Source organism: Nyctereutes procyonoides, unplaced genomic scaffold, assembly GCF_905146905.1.
Source record: "Nyctereutes procyonoides isolate TBG_1078 unplaced genomic scaffold, NYPRO_anot_genome, whole genome shotgun sequence".
NCBI classification, from domain to species: domain Eukaryota; kingdom Metazoa; phylum Chordata; class Mammalia; order Carnivora; family Canidae; genus Nyctereutes; species Nyctereutes procyonoides.
In genome coordinates, this window is record NW_026575133.1 from 49,581,953 (window position 1) to 49,604,733 (window position 22,781).

The 22,781-nt window shown below is 52.4% G+C and overlaps 1 protein-coding gene across 3 annotated transcripts in view; it reads right to left on the reverse strand.

Moving 5' to 3' along the window:
- Positions 1-14,122: 14,122 nt before the first annotated feature.
- Positions 14,123-22,781, reverse strand: part of GFRA2 (GDNF family receptor alpha 2) — an 84,973-nt gene continuing 76,314 nt past the window's right edge. For all 3 annotated transcript variants that reach the window (XM_055300604.1, XM_055300603.1, XM_055300602.1), the window contains 2 exons: positions 16,429-16,482; positions 14,123-15,540 (listed from right to left, as the gene is read on the reverse strand). In XM_055300604.1, coding sequence (XP_055156579.1) covers positions 15,418-15,540; positions 16,429-16,482 — 177 coding nt within the window. In that variant the 3' untranslated portion in view covers positions 14,123-15,417. The remainder of the gene's footprint in view (positions 15,541-16,428; positions 16,483-22,781) is intronic.

Genomic DNA, 22,781 nt, shown 5'->3' on the forward strand with positions numbered 1-22,781 from the left:
TTACCACATTAATACTGTCCTTGGCAACACTGCCAGTCAGAGCATTTGACTTTGAATCCACCGCAGAGACAAATCAAGGCCTTCAAAGCTAAGCCCCCTGTCCTCCCCTGATGCCATCATCCTGTGTAGGCCACGGGCAGAGGTGGCCTTCCCAAGAGGCCAGGCCCTCTCAGCTTCTGTAGGCTGGACTGGTTGGGATCTAGTCTCTGACCTTCAGAGTGAACTTCAGAGACCATGCCAACGGCTACACAGTAGCCCCTGGGGGCACTCCTACCAGGCACAGGGCAAAGAGCTCTGAACCGGGGTCCCAGCTGCTCTTTCTATTCCAGCTGGGCCACGAGCTGGCTGAGGGATTGCCACCCCATCACTTGACCTCTCAGGGCCTTAAGCTTCTCACAGAGAATCCAGATGAAAACGCCTGCCGGCCTGCTTCACATAGTCCCTGAGAGGATGAAATGAGATCATGGCTGTGAAATAGCTCTTTGGAAACATAAAGCTCCAAGCCTACACCATGGGTAATTACTGTGGCTTCAGGACAGTGCCCTGGAGAGCCACTGTCCCGGGCCAGGTTCAGTCCGTCGCAGCCAGGGCACAACAGAGGGGAGGGAAGGTGTTCTCGCCTGATGTCAGGAGCCCAGGGTCTGGGCCTGGCCGTCCACCCAGCTGTGTGGAGCCGCCATGGTGCCTGTCTGGGCCCCCATTTCCCACATAAAATGAGAGGCAGATCCTGACCTTAAGGGCCCCTTCCAGGTCCACGTGTTACAAGTCCATGAACCAGACCAATAGTTGTCTGGACAGTGTCTCTAATGGTGTTCAGAAGTTTATTCGGGGACTTGCAGAGCCAGTGTGTCCAGCCAGGCAGTCAAGATTACACAAAAGGAGCATCAAGCAAAGTACCTGGCCTTTGGGAGCTTCTGGTGAAGTTAGGATGGCAGGACATGTAAGGCACATCACGCCACTGCGCTGGACTCTTTCACCCATCATAAACATTTGCTGAGCACTTGTTAGGGAACAAATAGACACATTTCACTTATGGGGTCTATTTAGTCTCCCACTGCCCTATGAAGGAAACTTCTTTACTTCCATTTTCATAAATAAGACAGAAGGTCAGAGAGGCAGAGCCACTTGCCCGAGGACACACAGCGGTTAAGTGACAGAGCCAAGAAAATGCATGTCCTGCTCTATTCCAAAGTCTGTGGTCTGTTGCACAAGGGGCTTGCTGGCTGGAGTTGGCACAGGAGGTGTTGTGGCTGAGAAATTTAGTTATTTGTTCCCTTGTTCACATCCCTAACCCTACATAATTCCAAAAGCCTTAGAATTGTGTTTATAATAAAAGGTATACAATAATTGTAAAAGATCAAAATGTAAAAGATCAAGCACCATTGAATAGAAAAGATGATTATATCTGACACCTGAACTAAAATATTTTATATAAACCACTTGTTCAGCCATTCACCTTTAGTCGATGAGCGCTAATTGAGTATTTCATAGATTCCAGATGCCAGGTGTTCTGTGCTGATGTATTGAGCTGAAAGACATACTCCGGCCTCAAAGAACTTACAGCCGGGGGTAGGGGGGAGCCTATGTGTGTGCATGTACACCGACATGTATGTGTGTGGGCATGCACGTGTGTGCATGGATGTGTTGAGTGTGCTGTACATGCATGTGTGTGCGTGTACGTGTGTGTGTGTGTGTTGAGAGAAAGGGAGCAAGAAAGTCAGCCTGACAGTGTCCTGTCTGAGGCAAGCATGAATACCAGAAGCAATGGAGTGGGGCCTATTTCCCAGACTTGGGGAGTCAGAGAAGGTTTCCTTGAAGGATGTGTGAGAGAGGTTAGGTAACACAAGTATTTCAAGTATTATAGCTCCTAAGCACAAAATTTAATTGAGTTTTCTGACAGTCAAGGCCAAAAGGGGAAATATGATTTGTTCTATAGTAGTCTAACATCAAGGAGGACTTCATTTTTCCTGTACTAAAATCTGAGATCATGTATTTCAGGGTCATTGCCTATAACGGGCGGTGTCTTCCAGAATGGGCTTACAGACAAAGCAAACCTTCATCAAGTGGCTGTGACTTACAGCAATCCCCCAAGAGAGCGGAGAGTAGAACGCCAGGATGTCCCCCACTGCACCTATTTATACAGGGGATCAAACAAATACAGTCGCCTTATCTGACTTTCCAATTCTCAAAACCGGTACAGCCAGTGAGTGAGAAAAACGTAGATGTGGACAACGAGGAAATAAGGACACGAGAAGGGAACCTTATTTTGTTAAGAGCCTACCGTGTGCCAGGCCCTGCACTACCTTCACATTGCTCATTTAGTACTCCCAACTCTTCAGAATAAGTGTCACTCAACCCCCTTTATGGGTGACAAATTGAGACTTACAGAGGTTCAGTGGCTTCCCAAGGTCACTTAGCAGCAGCTTGCCATTGAAGGAGCAGGAAATTGAACTGGCCTACACTGAGACCGTCCACAGTCTCCACTGGGCCACCCACGGCTCTCACCCATTCCACTCATTCTAGATTGCCTGAGCACCTGCTCCAAACCACTCACTGAAGGAAGAGGAAACTGAGGCAGACATAAGGAAGTCACCTGGACCAGGCCAAGGACTGCAGCCTTGCTTTTCTGACTCCCAGACAGATACCATCTCTCCTCACACCTTTTCTGCCAGGCCCTGGTGGAGCAGCCAGTCCAAAGCCTCCATCTGGGGCACCTGGGTGGCTCATCAGTGGAGCATCTGATACTTGGTCTCGGCTCAGGTCATGATCTCATGATCATGAGATCGAGCCCCACATCTGACTCTGTGCTCAGCACAGAGTCTGCTTGAGATTCTCTCTCCCTCTCCCTCTGCCCCTCCCACTCATGCTCTCTCCTTCTCTCTCTCAAATAAGTAAATAAATCTAAAAAGAAAAAAAAAGCCCTTACCAATGACTACTTCTCAGTAATGAGGAACTTGTTAGAACCCCTCTGCCCTTTGCCTGTTCTCCATCACAAGGACACTGCCACTTCAATACAGCCCCAAGGGCCGTGCACGCAATTCCCCAAAGAGAAAATACATCCTAGGCTCCATCCAAAGGCATGCAGGGTCAAAATCCTATCCATCTTCCATTACGAGGCGATCTCCACCACGCACAGGGAAGCCAATTAAAGTAAGAGGGGAAATCCCTCAGCAGCCTTCTCTGTGGATGCTTTTCTCCCCTTCCATCCTTCTTTTGATTTCGGAGATCGTGTGCAAATACTTAATGACATTTTTAAAAGCCAAATGAAAGGTTTAGCAAAACTCTTCACTACTTGCAAATTATCACATGAAGAGTGCCATCACCGGGGCCATGGAAGGAAATGCCCTGAACTGACAGGCTCTCGCTGGGATTTGAGACGGGAAGGCAGGTGGACAGGCAGCAGGACCCCTCCTGTGGCGTGGGCTCCCCCGGCCCAGCCTGCTGCCAGGCTCAACCCTGGGCCCCCCCGGTTACGTGAGGCCACAAGCAGCTGGGTGGCTGCAGGGCTGGGCCAACGAAACGGGTCTCTATGGTCCCACCATGTTTCGGCCACTGCCCTTTGATTTGTCAGTCAGCGTCCCACAAAGGAACTTTGGTTCAGAGCATCATCAGAGTGAATGATCCCACCCACCCTCATTGTTTTGCAAGAAGAGATGTATATATATATATACTATATATATCTCCCCACTGGTGCCCACACCCCCAGCCCCCTCATAGCAGAACAAGAGCACAGGAAAGAGAAAGGCAGCCCTGGTCACAGTCACGGTCACGGTCATGCAGCCGCCGCTCGGATGCAAAGCTCCAGCCCTTCCCAGAGGAGAGCCCGCTGTCATGCACACGAAGCATTTTTTTAAGTAGAAGATTGTCAGGAACTTTCAAAAACTTAAGACTGAGAGGTTGCCATTCCTGGTCCCTGACTTCTCCTTTGTCTTAAAAAGCAGCAGCTTCGTGACCCCGACAGGAGGCCAGGGACCTTGGCCTCCGCCCCCCGCCACTGGCCCCCGGACCGAGGGCCCTCAGGCCCCATCACCCATGGCTGGTGCGATAATTATGATCGGGGGGGGGGGGGGGGGCGGGGAGCTGCTCACCCAAATCGACTTTGTATGAGGTTCTGTTTGTTTGCCAGGGCGCGCTGGAACCTTTCAATTTTATCACCATCCTGAGATTGTATCTATGTCCTCCCGGTTTCAAGAGGCAGCTGTTGATCGGCTGTAATGGCCTGGTGATTTCTAACAAGCTCCTCGTCCCTCTGCTGACGGCCTTTCTCAATCACATACCTGAACAAGCAAGACTTAATTTTCCCTATTTTACTATCAGTAGCTCCACAGAGTGAATAAGCCCCTGCCCCTTCCTCTGCCTCTCGAGCCAGGGCCCGTCTTTAACCCTTCCCAGCTCAGGCCCATACCCTGGGTAGATTTTTCCTCACTAACCTCCCAATGTTTTAATGAGGAGGGTGAGGCCGGGTAAACCAGGACACAAAGTGATTTGGAGGGACGGGATGGAAAAATCCAGATGAGCATCAGCTTGGTGATCAAATATGCTTCCTGCACAGGAACTCCGCTCAATATGTTTAAATCAGATGTTCAAGTCTCCGTCTTCGGCCAAGGGTTTTCTTTAGACACCCTCATCCAATCTGACCAGGTGTGAATCATGGTGCTTCGCCGGCTCCACTGAAAGGTCCTACTCACTTGAAAAGCTCACTAAGCAAATTAATTCTTTTAAGTGAGATCACAGGGCATGGATACAACCCCCTGATAGAAGAAAACATTGTTCAAGGTGGAAGGAGGAGGATCTGACTAACAGTCCTGAGGTCTAGGCTTGGCCCTGCTGTTAGGGACGCACTGTGTGGCCTGGGAGAGAGCACCGGCTCTGACTTGTTTCAACAATAAGGAAAAGCTGTCCCAGGCCAGTGCTCTCTGGGCTTCCACTTTGATATGCTAATTCAAGATTCTCTCTGTTCCTCCCACACCCTGTTTCTCAGCGTGCCACCCGCACGTTCTCCTGAGACCCACCGAAACTCCTCATCTACTTTATTTCAATCAACAAACATTTGCTGAGGTCCCTCTCTGCCAGGCACACTGTTCCAGGTGCTGGGATACGGCCATGGAGAAACAACAGATGGAGATCCTGCCCTCTTGGAGTTTACATTATAGTGGAAGGAGATGGGTCATAAATATCCAACACCCACACACACACATCTGCACACTCCAAACACACATGGAGGTGACATGGGCTTTGGAGAAGTAAAGTGTTAGGGAATAAGAAGTCCTGAAGGAGGTGGACAGGAAAGGACTCATTAACTGGACAACATTTAAGCAGGGACCCGAAGTGGGCAGCAGAGAAGGTAGCTATCATGATTAGGAGAAGAACACTCGAGACACATGGAACAGCTACTGCAGAGACCCTGAGCTGGGAGCCATCCGGCCACCTGTTCAAAGAGCAGCAAGGAGGGCAATGTGGCTGGAGCAGAGTGAAGAGGGGAAGGAGGTGGGAAGGCAGCCGCGGATCCTGTGGGTCTCACAGGCCATTACAAGGGCCTTGGCCTACTACAAAGAGATCATATAACTTGTTACGCAAGATTCTAAAGTTTAGACTTTTTTTTTTTTAATCATTTAGATGAGTCTCCCTTGACCTCCCAATTCATTCAATGAGAAGAATATGGCCCCAATTGATGGAAGGATGCAAGAAAATGCACAGGAAAATCTGAAGAGGCTACTAGAGCAGGAGATGGAGTTCCTAGGGCGATCCACATGGGTGGAGGGAGGCTGCCTGCCATGCTGAGGGGAACCCATGGTTTCTTTTCTCAACTCCGCAGCTCACGGAGAGGATGCTGCCAAGGGGTGGGACTGGATGGTGGGAGCCCTCAGATGGTATAATCGAGATGGAAGCAGAGAAGCTAGTTCAAGGACTTTGAGGGGACACATCCCCGGGATGCCGCCCAGGTGGACCCAGCTGCTGAGAGAAAGAGCAACCTGACATGAAGCAGAGAACTCCAAGGAGGAAAGCCCTTACTTCTCCAGGGCCGACAGAGGCTGAACAGATACTCTGGGGTGAGGAGATGACACCAGGGAAAACCAGCCCAGCAGAAGATGATGGAAAGGAGAAGGAGGAAAGACAGACTTAAAGGAAGAGAATTCCTGGACGACAGCACCTCGGAGTCAGCTAATCTGTTGAGCTCTACCCATACTCAAACCCCACATTTGCCTATCTAAGGTGTAGACTCTTGAAGGGCTTGGACAACAGGAAGCATCCAAGGCCACAGCCCTTGCCCAACAGAGGGTGGAGTGAAGAGAAAAGGGAAAAGGGCCTCTGGGATAGCAGCCCCCAGGGTGGAAGTTGGAGGGATCCCAGGAATTCCCCCATCTTCAGCTCTTAACTCCATATCCCGGTTCAGAAGGAGGTAGAACCTGTCTCCCCAGCACCCCCACTGTCCTGACACCATGGGATTTCATGTCAGAGCTGTGGATCGCTGAGTCCACATGGAGATGCCCAGGACGAGGCTGAATTGTTCCCCAGATGCATGGGGTCCTTTGCCCAGCAGACTCAGGGGCAGGTGCCAGGGGTTATGGAGGAAGCCCTGCCAGCTAACGCCCATGGAGGAATGAGGGCCACAGCACAAGCTCAGCCACGTCCCACCCATGACAGAGACCCAGCACTTGTGGCTGCTCCCACAAGCACTCCTCCGATTGGGTGGGGGGTCTTTCTAGACCTGTCCTCTCCAGTGTTGTGCCCAGGCCCCAGACACAGATGCATGGGCTTGGGCAGGTTCGAGGGGCTACCAAGGGGTCACCCCATCACCAGGAAATGGCCCCTCTGGACCATCTCCAGGAGCCAATTAAGTCACCTCTTTGATTGGAAGAGAAGGTTATTTCAGTAGCTTCCAGGTCGAAATGCTACAAACAAACTTGGGGGATGCAGGCCTTTTAGAGTCCTTCACGTCCTGTGGCCTCACACCCACCCGGCTTTCTAACACAATGAGAATTAAGAGTGATTTCAGGTTACGGAGGCCCCTGAAAAAAAGGCCTTTCATCTTCCACAGAGGATAAAAGTGAAGGATGGGCTGGGCCAGAGGTGTCATCCCACAAGGATTTGTTTGGCCCGCCAGGCTAGACTCTGGTTTTTAAATGAAGTAGTGAGTGAGAGCTATAGCCTTTCTTTTAAATTGTCAACCTCCTACATGTGGGTGGGCAGGAAGGAGAGAAGGGGCATCCACTACGCACCCAGGAAAGATCATGAAGGGGGTTCCCCCAGATGTCTCTCTTCTGGCTGCATGAGTTTGGGCACCCCCAAATCATGCCAGCCGTGGCAGCTGGGCCAACGCTGCCTGCAGACCTACTGGATGACAATTAGTCACTGTGGGCCTGGATGGTCCAAGTGGAGACAGCTCCGTGACCTCGGAGTGCTGAGCAGCATCCAGGTCGAGATGGGGAATTGAGTGGGGAGGCCAGGACACGGCAGGCATCGCTCCATGTGGCCCTGGCAGGTGTTGACGCTCTGAGAAACGCTGCCTTGAAAGAAGAAATGGAGCAGAGAGCACGAGGGGCGCCACCATCCGCCAGACCCAGAATGAGCCCCACGGCAGCAGTCCAAAGCTCTGCACAAGACACTTGGTGAAAAATTGGAGCAACCAAGCGGGTGGCGGTGTTTATTGAAAGAGAGATGAATTCCGTCTCCTTCCAAGTCATTCTGTGCCGGGCTGGTGAGTTCAGAAATAGCTGGCAGTCATAAAATCACAGAATCCCATTTGCGGAAAGGAACCTCGGAGAGCAGTGCCTCTGACCCTTCCCTTTGTAGATGAGGAAAGGGGAGCCCGACCAGGTTAAGTGACTTGCCAACAGCCACGCAGGGGCTCTCAGGGGCCCCGCTGCCACACCCACCTTCTCGATGTGCGTGTGTGACCCTTCTCCCCTCCCAGCCCTGGAACGGCAGCCTCGCTGCTTGCTCTCGGCCGCAGGCCCTGCTGCAGTATGTGCAGGAGCCCTCGTGCAAACCAGCAAGCGGTGCCCCCTCCACAGCCCCAGGAGGGCCTAGGGATGTGTGAGCTGAGTGCGGCTGAATCCCAGCCCCATCCATCTGCACGCCTCACTCAAAGCTCCTGTGCAGAGCACGAGCGCAGCCCCCATGCTCCAGATCATAGCTCTGTGAGCACAGCCCCCAGGGCACCTGCTTCCTCTCCTCTCTCCTGCCCAGCCCCGGGGCCCTTCCTTCTGGTGCCCTCTACCACCAACTTCACCTCCCCTGTCACCGTGGTGGACTGCTGGCTCTCTTTCTCTGACCCCAGGATGATTCCAGCCCCACCACCCATCAACACTCCCAACCACTAAAGCTCAGTGGTCAGCCTGCAGGCGATTGAGAGCTTGGTCTCAGAGATTATTTAGAGCAAGGGGGGGGGGCGCAAACTACGACCCCTAGGCCAAGTTCAGCCTGTGTCTGCTTTTGTAAATACAGTTTCATTGGAACACAGTCAGGCCCCGTGATTTACATATTGCCTAGGACTGCTTTCAAGCTACAAAGGCCAAGTTGGTAGTTGGCAACCAAGATGGCATGACCCACAAAGGCCATGATACTTATTATTTGGCCCTTTACATAAAAACGTTTGCTGATCTCTGATCTAGAGCAACCTTTCTGAGGCTCAGAGAAGTTCAGGGACTTAACCGGTGGATGGCCAGCCAGACTCTGAGTGCAGGTCCCCTGACACCCAAGTGTACCCTTATATTTCTTGAAGAGAGCCTGTGAGCTTGAACATGCCCAGACTCACGCCTCATTGCCAGCCTTGTTTCTATAGGAAAATCACAGAGGTGAGCCAGTTCTGCTCAGAAAGCATGAAGGTAATTCAGAATTCATCTCAAAAGAGGAGCCTGGGGCTCCATCCCCACAGGTTGTTCCCAAGAACCCATGGTCGCTAAGTCGCTCTGCTCTTGCCTTGCGCCCACCAGGACTCCACGCCAGCCTGTTGCCTGTGGGTGCTGACATCATCCTCAGGCCCCACAGCCGATCAATGCTTCCTGGTCTCCGTTTGGGGCTGATGACCTGAGATGCATTTGCCCTAGTGCCCTTGAGCTGAGATGTCACTGCAGCGGCACATCCTCTGTCATCATGCATGGAGAGGGGGTGGCCAATCAAAAGGACTCCAGAGAGCATGACATTTGGCTGTTCTATAGCCACTGTCCCCAGTAACTCATAAATCAAGTCAATTTTTCTTTACAAATAACAAGTTTCCCTTTTTTCTCTCCCCACTGCTCCTGCCCTCTCAACCCCACTTGACAGTGGTTCAAAGAGTGCAGTCCAGGGGCCTAATGACTACCATTTTCCTGCGTTTGCCACAAGGAATCTGGCTGCTAAGAGGAAGAGCACTGGTGGGCCAGACAGGTGCTGAGAATGTGTGCAGGTCCAGGGTAGCACACCCACTGGTGAAGGGAGGGGCATGGCTGAGCAGCTGCCCACTGAGTGCCAGGCCCTTGGCCATTTCATCTCAACAAGTGTTGCCAAGAGGCAGCAACAGCCTGCTCCATTTTACCGATGAGAAATCTAAAGCTCACACTGGACATGATCATTCAGCTGATCAGCGACAGATTTGTAAATCAAGCTCAGGTCCGCCTGACCCCCAATGTATCCTTTTTCCTCCACACCATGGTGTCCCCAAGGCAAGAGTCTAATGAGCAGGTTCAGAGTCTAATGAGCAGGTTCCTAGATGGTGAGGCTCCATCCTCAAGAGGCCATCTTCCAGCCAAAGCTGTTTCCCCACAAGGTCCACACCCCTCCCAGCACACCCAGAGGTGGAACGCTCCCCATCAGGAAGACCCTGGGGTGAGCCACGTCCACAGCAGCATCTTCCTTGCGCTTCTCTCCTGTCTTGAGGCCACACTGTATTGGATTTAATGAACTGCGTTTACAGAACTCCCTCACCTTGTGCCCTGTAGGCTGGGGCAGGGAAGGAAAACACAGCAATGAAGCCGATCCATTGGAGCCCCCCAGGGAAGTCTTCATCAGGCCAGCACAGTGCAGGGCACCGAGGCGGGAGCTCAGCTCGGGCAGCAGCCTGGCACAGCAGCTTGAGCCCAGACCAGGCGGCGCACCTGGGCTTGCGTCTGAGGGCAGCCACCCTCCCTCTGCACGATCTGGGGCAGGATCGTAACTTGTCTATGCTTCAGTCTGTAGAATGGGGAAAGAGAGCCAATGGCACTGCATCCCCGTGGGAATGGCATGAGCTGATACTCATGCAGTTTCGGAATAGTGTCTGGCACATGGTGAAAGCTATGTAGACACTAGTTAAATCTTATACATACATATTTTTAAATATCCGCGTTGCGTTTCGGTTTTGAGTAATGCTATTAAAATCCTCCTAAAATGCTCACTTCCCTTTCCCTGCTATGGAAGGTAGAGCACAAGAAAGCACTTCACTCCAGAAGTGAAATGTGGCAAATCGCATTCTGATTAACTGATGCTGCTCTGCACGACCCTGATTTTATAAACCGCATCTTGGTGAAGATTTCAAAGCTCTTTCCATTCCCTCGCTTGTTTTAAGATAGGAGTGTAACGATGAAGTAGCATAGCTGGGCTTTTAGAAAACACATCTGAACTTAGAAATTCTAAGTGGTCAGGTGGGCAGATGGGGCCGGCCCTGCCTTGCTCAGACACCCAGCAGGAAAAGCCCCTGGATGTGGACCTCTGTGTCTCTCCCCCTCCAGAGCTGGCTCAGCACTGAGAAGGACCTGAATTATCATCTAAGAGAAATGTGTAGATGATGTAGGGTTGAAGAGGATGATAGAAACCAGACTATTTAAACCCACCACTAAGAATGATATCAATATTTTACCAGTTTTGGCTCCAAATGACATTAGCTTTTCCTTTAAAAATTAGATCTAGGGATCCCTGGGTGGCGCAGTGGTTTGGCGCCTGCCTTTGGCCCAGGGCGCGATCCTGGAGACCCGGGATCGAATCCCACGTCGGGCTCCCAGTGCATGGAGCCTGCTTCTCCCTCTATGTCTCTGCCTCTCTCTCTCTCTCTCTCTCTCTCTCTCTATCATAAATAAATAAAAATTAGATCTATTTCTAAAAGATAAATATCTACTCCCCACTGAGACTTTAAAAGAATGGGTGATGGGCACTGAGGGGGACACTTGATGGGATGAGCACTGGGTGTTATTCTGTATGTTGGTAAATTGAACACCAATAAAAAATTAATTTATTTAAAAAAAAAAAGAATGGGCAACAGACTGTGACTACTTTACTTGTATTAACACGGAAGGTATGGCCAGTTTTATCCCTTGGTATCCTAGCCTACAAGAGAGGGAAGACCCAGCTTCAACTCACTTCACAAATTAGAAAAGACTGGCAAGGAATTTCCCCCATGGCAGGCAACACTGGGGCTTTGTGCTTATATGAGGAAAGGCAAATCTTTGTCTCATATAGGCATTAGGGAGACCCTAGAACAGGGCTGGCGACTAGAGACAGGGACACGCACCCACATGTGCATGCACACCCCCCCCCATGAGGCCCTCGGGATGAAGCTAAGCCACTGCAGGTGGACCATCAGACCCTGGAAACCCAAGGACCAGCAGTTAACCAGATAGGGGAGGCTAAACCAGGGATCCTGGGTGGGCATCTCAGTAAGCAGGTGAGTCATGGACAGGTGCCAAGACGCAGGTGACAGTTGGCCACCCTGGCAGCCCTGGAGCTGCCTGGCATTAAGAAGGTCTTGTGGAGACAGTAGGACCCAGCTAGGGCATGAGGATGGAGTCAGGGCTTGTGTCTTAGAAGGACTCAAGAGAGCAGAGTTGGGCTCAGTCCTGAGAAATCTATGCTGGCAAGCAGGTCATAAACGTAGGGTGTGGGATGCAAGGAACTGATAATGACCCTGCGTCTGGTCTCAGAACAAGGTAGAAGTTCAGCTCTGCAGCCCACCACCAAGGTCAGCTCAGGACCAGGGCACAGCTCACTTGATGTGGAGTCCTCTGTGATCCTGAACTGGCTTTCTGGGATCCACTGCCATCACAGGTCTCCACTGGGCCTTCAGCGCAGTCTGAGTGGTCCTAGCTATGTCAGTTAGAGGAGGGCAGCAGGGCATTGAGCCAGGCAGGAAGCAGATGTCTCTTGGTTCTTGGCTGAGCAAAACTGTCCCAGGCTAGAAGCTTCCGCAGGGAGGAGGAAAGCATTCCTATGCGGTCATTGTCTTGACAAGGTATTGAGGCCTAGTTGCAGATAGATGCATGCCCCAGATCAGGAATCCCCAAGGGGCTAGTGGCATAGAAAGCACATTGTACAGACTGTGCTGATGGGGTAAAGGCACAGTGAGCCCCTGCCTCATGCAGCTGACTCTCCCCAGGAGAACTCTAAAATAAGTTCAGCTCTATCTCTGGAGCCCTTACCAATCTTCTGATTTTGTTCCCGATCCTCTTTACTTAACTGCTCCCCAAACTGAATCTCAAGGTCTAAGCCCAAATGTCTTAATGTTACTAAGATTCCTTCAAACCATTAAACTAATTAGCATTAAGGTAGTAATATTTTATTCTTCCCAGTTTTACTTATATATTTGGAGAGGATTGCAGAGAACAGGAATCATCTCAACCAAAGGAATGAATATTTAACAGTAAAATTTCAGCTATGTGATATCTGGACAAGGAGAGGTTTTAAGAAAGAGTAAAGCTGGCGCCTCCATTTCCTTTTGGGAAATTTTCTCTCCATTACACAAGCTAAGGGCTTCTATCACTTAGGAATGTCAGACATGACATATTCTCCTCTCCCACCAAAGTATGGCAGGAGGTGGGCACAAGGCCCCAGTACAGCCAGTTGGACAACAGTTGGTGGTCCGTCATCTCAGAGGCAGCTGCATGCTGACCCTGTAGATCGCGCCTTCTGTCCCTTCAGATGTCCTTTGGTTCCTGCCCTGGCCTTCCCTGGTGCCCCCACCTTCCACTGTTTCTGTGAGTCTTTTCCGCCCAAAGCCTTTTAGTTAGCCAGTCTTCCCTGTTCACAAAGAACATGGATTGGGATGCCTGGGTGGCTCAGTGATTGAGCATCTGCCTCCGGCTCAGGGTGATTCGGTCCTGGGATTGAGTCTTACATCGGGCTCCTTGCAGGGAGCCTGCTTTTCTCCCTCTGCCTATGTCTCTGCCTCTCTCTGTCTCTCATGAATAAATAAATAAAATCTTTAAAACAAAACAAAACCAGAAACAACATGGATTCCCAAGTAAACTCAACCGCCACCTCAGCCCAGAGTAAGGCCAGTGGTGGCTGGGGAAGAGGACTGGCTGGCCCACTGTCAACTCCGTGCATGGGCTAGAACCTGGACACCACACTAATCACGCCCATGGGCCAATGTGGCCAATGTTTCTGCAACTGGACACAAGAGCCATTGGGGGGAGGATCCAGAATTGGGAGACTGAAAAACAGCATCTCATCTCCCAATGGCGACAAGATGGGATCATGTGCGGTCCTGACAGTGGGAACATCCCCCACGTGGCAGTCTCCCTCCCCTCTCACCATGTGCACACACTCATACACGCATGTGAACACACACACACACACACACACACACACACTCAGCCAGTAAGCATCGTCCCAGTCTTCTCCAAGGAGAATCTCTCCAGGAGTGTCCAGGTGGAGCCTGGGTGGTAAACGGAGAAAAAGAGAAGAAGGCATGGACCACAGTCATCTTCCTTCTCTGGTGGGACCCAGAAGGCCAGGTCCTTGCCTTCAGAGTCACATACCTTAAATTAACCAGGAGTCCCAGTGGGAAGATACCACCTTCCTCTACGTAACACCAACAGGGCCACTAAACGGGACCACCCAGGTAGCCTTAAAACCAAAACAGACCCGAGCATCAAGGTCAAGTTGTCTCCCACCCTTCCATCCCCACTGCTGCTTGCTTGCTTTTCAAGGCTGGGACCAACAGGCCTTGGCACTGATTGGTAAGGTGAGGCAGGAGAGGACAGGCCTGGCAGGTTCAGCACAGCCAGGATGCAGAGATCCACCAAGTGGAAACCATCTCCTAAAGGAGCTCCATCACCCACACCAAAGACACAGGACGATGTAGACACGCGTGCACACATTCCCCCCAGGGCCCACCACGAGCCCAGGTAAGCACTGGGCCAACAAAATATGGGGATAAGTCACACCGGGAGTGAGGCAGAAGGCAAACTGCTTCCTAGTATGTTTATTGGAGCCTTGGCTACGTATGAATACGGATCAGAAACCCCCCTCCACAGCCCAGTCAGCCCGACAGAGGCAGAGACACAGGGAGTCAATCTCCTTTTTTTCCCATTATAGACAACATTATTAAAAAAAATAAACTTTACAATAATACATTTTCGCTCATCTGTTGGGGGTATTATTTCGATAGTTTTGTCTCTTAAAAAAAGGAAAAAAGGGGGAACCACACTATATATGTATATGGATGTGTATATACATATATGTTGAGAAAGGAGTCGTGTTATGTACATACAGTTGGTGTTCATCTGGGAAATGAGGAGAGAACGTGGGAAAGAGGAACAGGGAGCCGAGAGGAGGAGAGAAGCTGCAGCCACCAGAGCGTGGTGCCGCCAGGCATCCCACCATGCTCTTCTCTGCCCCTCTCAGAGACCCCTTTCCCCGGGGGGCGGGGGAGAGACCCACCAAATGGACCCATAAGAAACCAGAAGAGCCAACAAAGGATCATTTCTCTTTGATTTCAAAATTCCTGCCACCAAAGAGGAAGCAGCAGCCTTGAGCTGGTGCCCAAGCTTTGCTCCCTCCACCCAAGGGAATGAGCTCCGGAGCCCCCTGGAACCGGCCCCAGCACCCCCTCGAGGCCACAGTCAGGGAACCCAGTGCCACACCCTCCACAGGCATCGCTGGGGGTTCCCAGGTCAGATGCAGACCCACACGACCCACAGACAGAGAGGGTGAAATAAACTCCATCCTTGAAGCCAAGTGGGGGTGCTGAGGTACCCAGCTGGACCCCCAGCAGCCAGCCTCCCTGCCCTGCTACCTGACACCCTCTGCCAAGCCCCCCACAGGTCCCTGGAGTGGGTAAGCTTGAGAAGGGCAGTCACCCTGCCCCCAGTTCGCATCAACACAGCCACAAGTCCCTTGGGCTGCAGGGGTGTCATCTTGGTCTCTTATGTCAGCAGGATCCAGAGAGGAAAACACCAGGAGAAAGTGAAGGGCACGTCTAGACCCTTGGCACCCATCCTCAGCGCTGGGTTCCCCTTGCCGAGGGATCTGTGGGCCAGCTCTCAGGCTGCCCGCCTGCTTGTCTGTTTGGTTTAGAAAAACTTCTCCAGAGAAGAAACCTGGGAGGAGACAGGTTCAGAGACAAGGTGGGGAAAAAATTTTTTTTGCAAGGTGTGTGTGTGTGTCTGTGTGTGTTTCCATTTTGCCAGGCGGGTGTTCTCATCTGTGTAGTTTCCGGAAATCTCCCAACATGGTTTCCAGAGCCTACAAGGCCAGCTTCAGCATCAGGAAGGAGACAGCGGTCAAGGCAGCCGAAGGTCTGGCTCTGCAGGGGCCTGAGTTAGGTTTAATCACCTTTTTACTCCCTGGGATGATATTGGTCGTGAGCTGCAGCCGCGGCGTAAGGGGAAACAGAAGCAAAGAACACAACAAAAGACAGAAAACCAAGTGAGTCAGCAGGCCCGGGATCAGACAAAGAAAAGGACTCAAGAAGTTGAGTCCTCAAGCCCCTGCCTTCCCCGTCCCCCCAAGGGACCCTGCTCTGTGCTCGCCGGCAGAGGGAGCGGGCTTCTGTGGAGCTGAGCTGGGCCCTGGGCTGCGGGAGCCAAAGCAGCAGTGCCCAGGAAAATGGGCTGATGCTGCCAGGTGAGTACGAGGGCCTACGGACACAGAGCAGAGAGGAGGGCCATGGTACTTCGATCTCAAGAAGTTCCCAGGGTCCACAAGTACCTGCTTCTTGAGAGGAGAGGAGAGGCGGGAGAAACTCTGTCCTTCCTGTTCCTAAATTTCTTTGAATCCCTCTGTTCCTTGCACATCTGTGTCTGAGTTCCCTCCTCCTCTAGCAGCTTACGCTTCCTTTCCTTTTTATACATATATAAATACCTACACACACACTACAGATGTGGCCAAAGAGACGCTCCTGTGTTGGGCCTCCTTCTAGGAAGGGACTGTGTCTTTTCCCATCTCGCTACCTCTTCAACATCGCAAAACCAGCATAGAGCAGGTGCTCAGGACACTTGTCATAAAGAGTCAGGAAGGCTGGGGATGGCCTCTGCTCAGAGCGGCTGCTTGTGTCTCACCCAAGGAGACGGCCGAGGGTGCTGGCTGCTGCCCTGGATGCTCAGCACAGTGAGTGCCCACCCAGGTCCAGGTGGGTCAGAAGCTCAACTAGTCAGGCCCACGCAACGGGATCGAGGGGCTCCAAGTCCGAGACTCCCCTGGGAAACACCCCCCTTCTGGCCCTTGCACCCACCCCCCACTCTGCCCTTCACTCACCTCTGTGAAGCACATGCTTAACTCTTTGGAGTTATTGGCCTTCAGTCCCTGTTCCTGTGGAAGAGAAGGTGCTGGTAAGGCCAGGCCACCAGAGCCAGCTCTCTGGCCGAGCTTTGTCCTATGACTTGAATGAGATCAAATACTCCACGGCCCTGCCACCCACCACTGGCAGCATTAAACAAGCACATGGTACATGAGAAGATGTTGGCTGAATCCCAAGCAGCAAAAAAAGAACCTTGTCCCCTTCTCACACCACCAACACTTAGGTCCTATCTCCCCAGGGCTCCTGGAGAGGAGACTCCTAGCTCTGCAATCCAGCTTGAGGCATTATGTAGTCATAAGCCATTCGCATATCTGTCTACTATACTCGGAGCTCCTCTTGACAAGGCAGGGATCGTGGCTTCTTTTCCTTGCATTGGGCAGTGTCTGGCTCATAACATAAGCTTAGTAAATGCTTTACTAGATGCAGGAAAGGATGAATCAATGAATGAATGTCATAGATCAGAACAGGAATCCAAGTGCCAGCTCCAAAAAGCTCATAAGCCTTTGTCTGGGTTTGTAGGGAAGAGAACTGTAATTGATTAGTGAAGTCTACCGCTGGTGCATGTTAGGAAGACATCTGGCAACGGGGGCAAGTGTTGGCCATTCCACCCTAAACAGATGTGGGACACCTGGGAGCTCAGTGGCCAAGGTGAGGAATGAGAATGGAAGGCTGGCTTGCTGATGCTTCCAGGGTTCTCTACTCTTGGCATAACCACTTGGATGCAGGACTAGGGAGTGTGCATGAGAACCGTCCTTTGTTATCATCATCATAATGATCCATGGGAACCAGCTGGGGGACATGGTGTTTCTGGCTTTGAAAGGCTTGGTTCCCAAAGCACTTGTGGGGACGCTCTGGCCACCAAAAGCACCGGGAAGCCCAAGAAATTATTCCTAAATCACTGCTCTTGGTCAAAAGTATCAATAATCCCTTAAACTTCATACGCAATCTACCACCCAGGGCATCTGGTCAGCTAAATAAGGCCCCAGCTGTCACACAGAGGCCAGCCAAAATCTAAGTCACTACCAACGGTGGAGACGTGACCACAGTGATGATGAACACAATAGGAATGGAACCAGGGACCTGACCCAAGAAGATCCTGTTCAAGACTACAGTGCCAGCTAGTGACTCCGGGTGCCAAGATCCAGCCGGGCTGAGCCGCCCACCTTTGTGCCTGCAGAAGTACCCTTTGGAACCCAAGGGCTGGATTCTACGGCCTCCACCAAGTGCAGCTCCAGCCAGGGCTGTCAGAGGCCATGGTGGGACAGAGCCTGCCCACCCCACCTACTGGCTGTGCTGTCACCACTGTCTTCCATCCTAATGCCCTCCTACCTCAGGCACCCCCCCACACCCCTGCCTCAGGGACTCACAGCACCAGGGACATCCTGGGCCACATGGCCCAGTATCTGCTTCTCCTGGCCTTCTTTCCCATTCTCACTGGTTTTAGGGGTGGCGGGTCCCTGTCCCCTCCTGTGCAACCCCTCCCCACAATGGCACTAACTACGCAACCTGTGTAGAACTAGACAGTCAGGATCAACGTCCTCACCCCCACTTCAAACAAAGCAACTGTTTTTGTTTTATATGTTGGAGTTGGGTTCAACCAGTGGGGTGGAGCGGGGGAGGAGGTGAGATCTGAAGGTGGACACCCTGCAGAGCCGGCCTCTGGCTGGATTGTGCTCCTCAGAATGAGTGGACTTGACAGGTTCCTCAAGAAGAGAGGAGAGGGGGCTGATGGCAAATATTTGAGGAAAAAGGAGGGGGAGGAGGAGCAAGAGGAAAGAAGTAAGCAAGAGAGGAAGAAGAGTAGAGAGAAAAAGGAAAGGCACACCCCAGGAGCCCAGGAGCACATGGCAGGGAGGTTAGGGGTGATGGGGCTGCAGAGGGGGAAAGAAGGGAGTAGGAGGCAGGGAACAGAGAGGAAGGGAGGGCACAGAGGAGGAGGAGGAGGAGGATAGACAAGGAGAGGAAGCTGCAGAGGAGTGTCTCCATCCTCTCATCAGACCCACATTAACAGAAATGGGAGAAAGTGACACAGCTCCCTGGGCCGGCCCCAAGGCAATCCCTGACAGGTGCCACAGGGACTCTGGTGGGAGAGAAGGATGGGCCTCCACAAAGATCAGGGATAGGACCCCTCCCTGCTCCCCATGCCCCATGTCACCCACTGTGTATCCATCACCCACAGCATTTACTAAGTCCTTCTGAACCAATGACGTGTCCGTCCCACAGGCCCCAGAGCCACAGCTACACACTGAATGTGTGCTGACGGCCCAGGTGACATTGGGCTTCCTCTTGCTGTCCAAAAGTACCTCCTTCCGGTGCCCAGAAATCTAGCTTACAGATTTTTATCCTCACAGACCCATCCGGCCTTGCTTTTTAAACCAAACGGTCCTAATTCTTGGTATCCATCACCGCGGGACAATCCCTGGATCCAAGGAAGAGCCCGAGAGGCCCCTGGGCTCAAGTCTTATTCATCCAGGCAAGTCACATCATCTACTGTAACATACGTTTTATCATCTATAAAATAGGGATAGACCAACGTACCTCCCTGACCCACCGTGACAACTACATGAGGCAGGGCATCTGGCACAGCAAGGCTCCGCACACCCGTAAGGGTCCCTTCATTCCACAAGGTGCGAAGCTGAGCCAAGCTTAGTTTTGCACCCTAAGGCAGGGCCATGAGAAATGTAGGCAGGGCCCAGGAAGAGGCTTTGAGGGGAAAGCCAGGGCCAGCTGTAGCCTGGGGCTACCCAGACCCTGCTTGACCACCACTCAAAAAGCAAAGGGCAGAGAGCAGTCTCCGCCCCAGGTGGACAGGGCCACCTGACCTCCAGCAGACACAGAGCAGTCAGTGAAGGTCCCCCGTGGTGACCCTGAGACCCTCCCCCAGCGCTGGCCACACAGAGCAGTGCGGGCCTTTGCCCACCAGATGACTTCTCTGAAAGCGGCCTACGAGCAAGGTGACGAGAGGAGGTTCCACCACCTAATGACAAAACCATCAGGGGCTCGAATCCATTGCCTCTCTCCATCACCATTAACTTTCCCCATGGCTCCCGCAAGGGGCTCCAAAGATGAACAAGTCACAGTCTGCTCACACCCTACTGTGAAAATAAACATCTACATGGTCACCTCAGTGTCAGTTAAGAAAACAGGAGCAGAAGAGGCCACCTCCCTCCCCAAATCCCCCCAGCTACAGGCTGCCCTCTGAGGCCCATCTCACCAATCTTCTTGGGCTCCTATGTAGGAAGTTTAGGGGAACAGAGGTTAATTGCTCCAACCTCTGCCCCATCCCCACCCCAACCCTGAGCCTCTCCTTCCCTCAAGGCAAGCCCTGAGACTGTGGGGGTATGTATCTCAAAGGGCACAGGTCTGGGCTGCAAGGGTGGCAGGGAGCAGAGCTTTTAAGAGTAAAGCCCTCAGACATGGAGGCAGGCTCTTGGCTATACTGCAGGCTGCCTCCAGAAGTTTAGAAGGAGCAGGTGGCCCTAGGGACCTGACCCGGGATAGGAGCACAGACACAGAAGAAGAAGGAAAATGGCAGCAAAGGCGAAGTTCATCCTTCTAGAAATTTCTCTCAGGGGGGTTCTTGCCCAGGCAGTTGGAAGGAATTATTATCTTCCTCTTCTTCCCTGCCCACCTCTGTCCCTACTCCTAAATCTAGGTCTGGCTGTCCCAGGACCTTGCCCATGTGGCTTGGGTCCCAAGGGCCAAGCCCAGCTTTGCATCTGTGGGAACACTGCGTCCTCTGCTTCTGGTCCCAGCCCCAGCTCCAAATCTCAATGTCCTTGGCCACCTCCCTCCTGACAGGCCCGCGTGGTAACTCACTCCTCTTCCCCTCCATTCCTCGCCATCCCCTCATCCAGCCCTCCTATGTTGCCTACCTATGACTGTCAACTATGGCAGAGAGCACAGAGGTCTGCAAGGGCATCTCCCTTGCCAACCAATCTCTATCTGTCATCAGAATCTTCCCAAATTGCAGCACCCATCTTCCCATCACCACACTCCCCGGCCAAAGGCCTTTGGTGGCCCCTCCACACTCCCCACTTCAGCCTGCTAATCGGATTGTATTCCCACCCATCCTCCCCATGGCAGTACCCTGCGTTCTCACCCAACCCAGAGCCTGCTGTTCCTCTAGACCAGGGGGCAGGCAAACACTTTCTACAAAGGGCCTGGTTAGTAAGTATTTTAGGCAACTCTGCCTGTAGCGCATGGATAATATGTAAACAATGGGGCGTGGTTGTGTTCCAATAAAACTTGATTTATCCCAACAGGTAGCAGGCCAGATGTGGCCAGCAGGTTCCCTACCAGACCTGTTCTGTGCTATGCTGACTGTGTGCCCTTGCTCCTACTTGCCCGTCACCCACACCCTCACCCACTCCACTCCATTCCACATCGCCACCTACTCAGCCCTCCCTGTTCTTCCAGGCCTAGCAGCGGGGTTAACTCTGCCCAAGAGTCCTCTGCTTCCACTCCCATCCAAAGCAGCCATCCAAACCCTGGATCCCACATCACTTTATCGGTTTTCCCCGTGTGCCTATGGCTTCCCCCCTCAATTATCTGGCATGCATCCTGTCCATCCTACCCGTGTGGGACCAAGGTATGGGCCTAGTGAGCTGGTCAGCCTCAGAGCTTGGAACAGAGTAACATGGAGTGAGGACTTATGTTGAATAAAGCCACTAATGAACAAATGAATGAACACTACAAGGGGGCCAAGACCAAGGGAAGAAAAGAGGGAATGTATTCAAATCTTTCAAAGCTTGGAAATGAGCCATATTTATAAATCAGGACTATACAACCCACTGAAAGGCCTCTCAGCACCCCAATCTGATGCCCACGGGCTTGTGCACTAGGTAAGAGATCCAGCCAGACAGCAGGCAGGATGAGGAGGAGACAAGAGCACCTGCAGGCTGCCAGGCCTACTGCAGGTGTGTGGTGAGGGGGGCTTGCGTCAACCCCTCCAAATACATTTCTAATTCCCCCAGATGTGATGGGAAGTCCAAGGATAAGAGCAAAATTGGCTGGTAGAGACAAAAAGAGCAACGGAGACTGTGTTGCCAGGGCCCTGCAGCCCTGGGAAAGGCGAGACTCCGGTTGATCTGATGGGTCCCTGCAAACTGGCCCAGAAAAAAACAATGGGAATGCCAAGGATGCTGGAAACAAACCACGACCAGAGGAAGCAAGAACCAGCTGCCAGTCTCCCAGCCTCCCGCACCCACTGTACCATCCTGGTCCAGGCCTCATCATGTGACAGAAGGTGGGGCCTGGACCCAATTTTCATGGATCTTCCACAGAAACACTGCTTCACCTTCCCACCCTCATGGCAGGCACACAGGCGGCATCTACGAGAAGGACGTAAGCCGAGCAGAGTTGCCCACAAGCAAGAAAGCACACAAGGCCTGTTCTAGAATGGAGACAGCAGGATGTTCCAATAAACCCAATGAACTGGGGACTCTGGGCTCTTCCCCCAACATCTCTGAAGCACCTACTCAATGCCACACACTGAGCCTTGGGGTACACAGAGCAACTAAGAGGGGGGAGACAGCCCCTATCCTTGGGGACGCTCAGCTGGGAGAGCAAGAAGAACACATCATGATGGGGGCTCAAGGGAGGCAGAGCAGGAGCAGAGTCAGGGGAACACTCTGGAAGGTGAATCCAAGTAGGATCTGCCATGCAGAGAGAGGAAAGACGGGCACTTCACTCCAAGGAGCCAGCAGGTGCACGGGCCAGCATCTTGTTCACCGCCGTCCTCGGGTCTACACCTGGGGAGGGGCTGACTGCACTTCAGAAACAAAGGGCCCTGGAGGAGAGTCCACGGCTGACCTGCTGCCTCCAGATCAGGGAGGGAATTCACACAGGGGGGTGTATATGCACATACAGAGAGGCAAGGCCAGAGGGACAAGGAGAGACCATTTTGCAGATCTTGCCATGCATTCTCCAAGTTCCAGAGAGTTTCAGGCAGGCAGGGCTGCCTGGAGTGGGGGCCCAGCCAGGAGTGGAAGCCTATGAGGGCAGGACTCAAAACAGCATCGAGGATGCCCAGACACAGGGCCAACTCGGGGGTCTCCTAGCTCCTGGCTCCTCTGTAGACACCCATGTTTTTGCTCAGCAGCCCCATGATGTAGACAAGAGTTCTTCGGGTTGCAGAGCCTGCCCCCCATCGTGGGAAAGCCCTCTGGGGTGGAAGATCCATCGCCCTGCAGAAGAAACTGTCCAGGAGCTGGCGGCCGGGGGCTCTGGACAAGTAACTGTCCTCGCCAAGCTTCCATCCTTTGGGGTTTGAAAACGAGATCTCAGAAGGCCCTCTGGTCCTGATGTC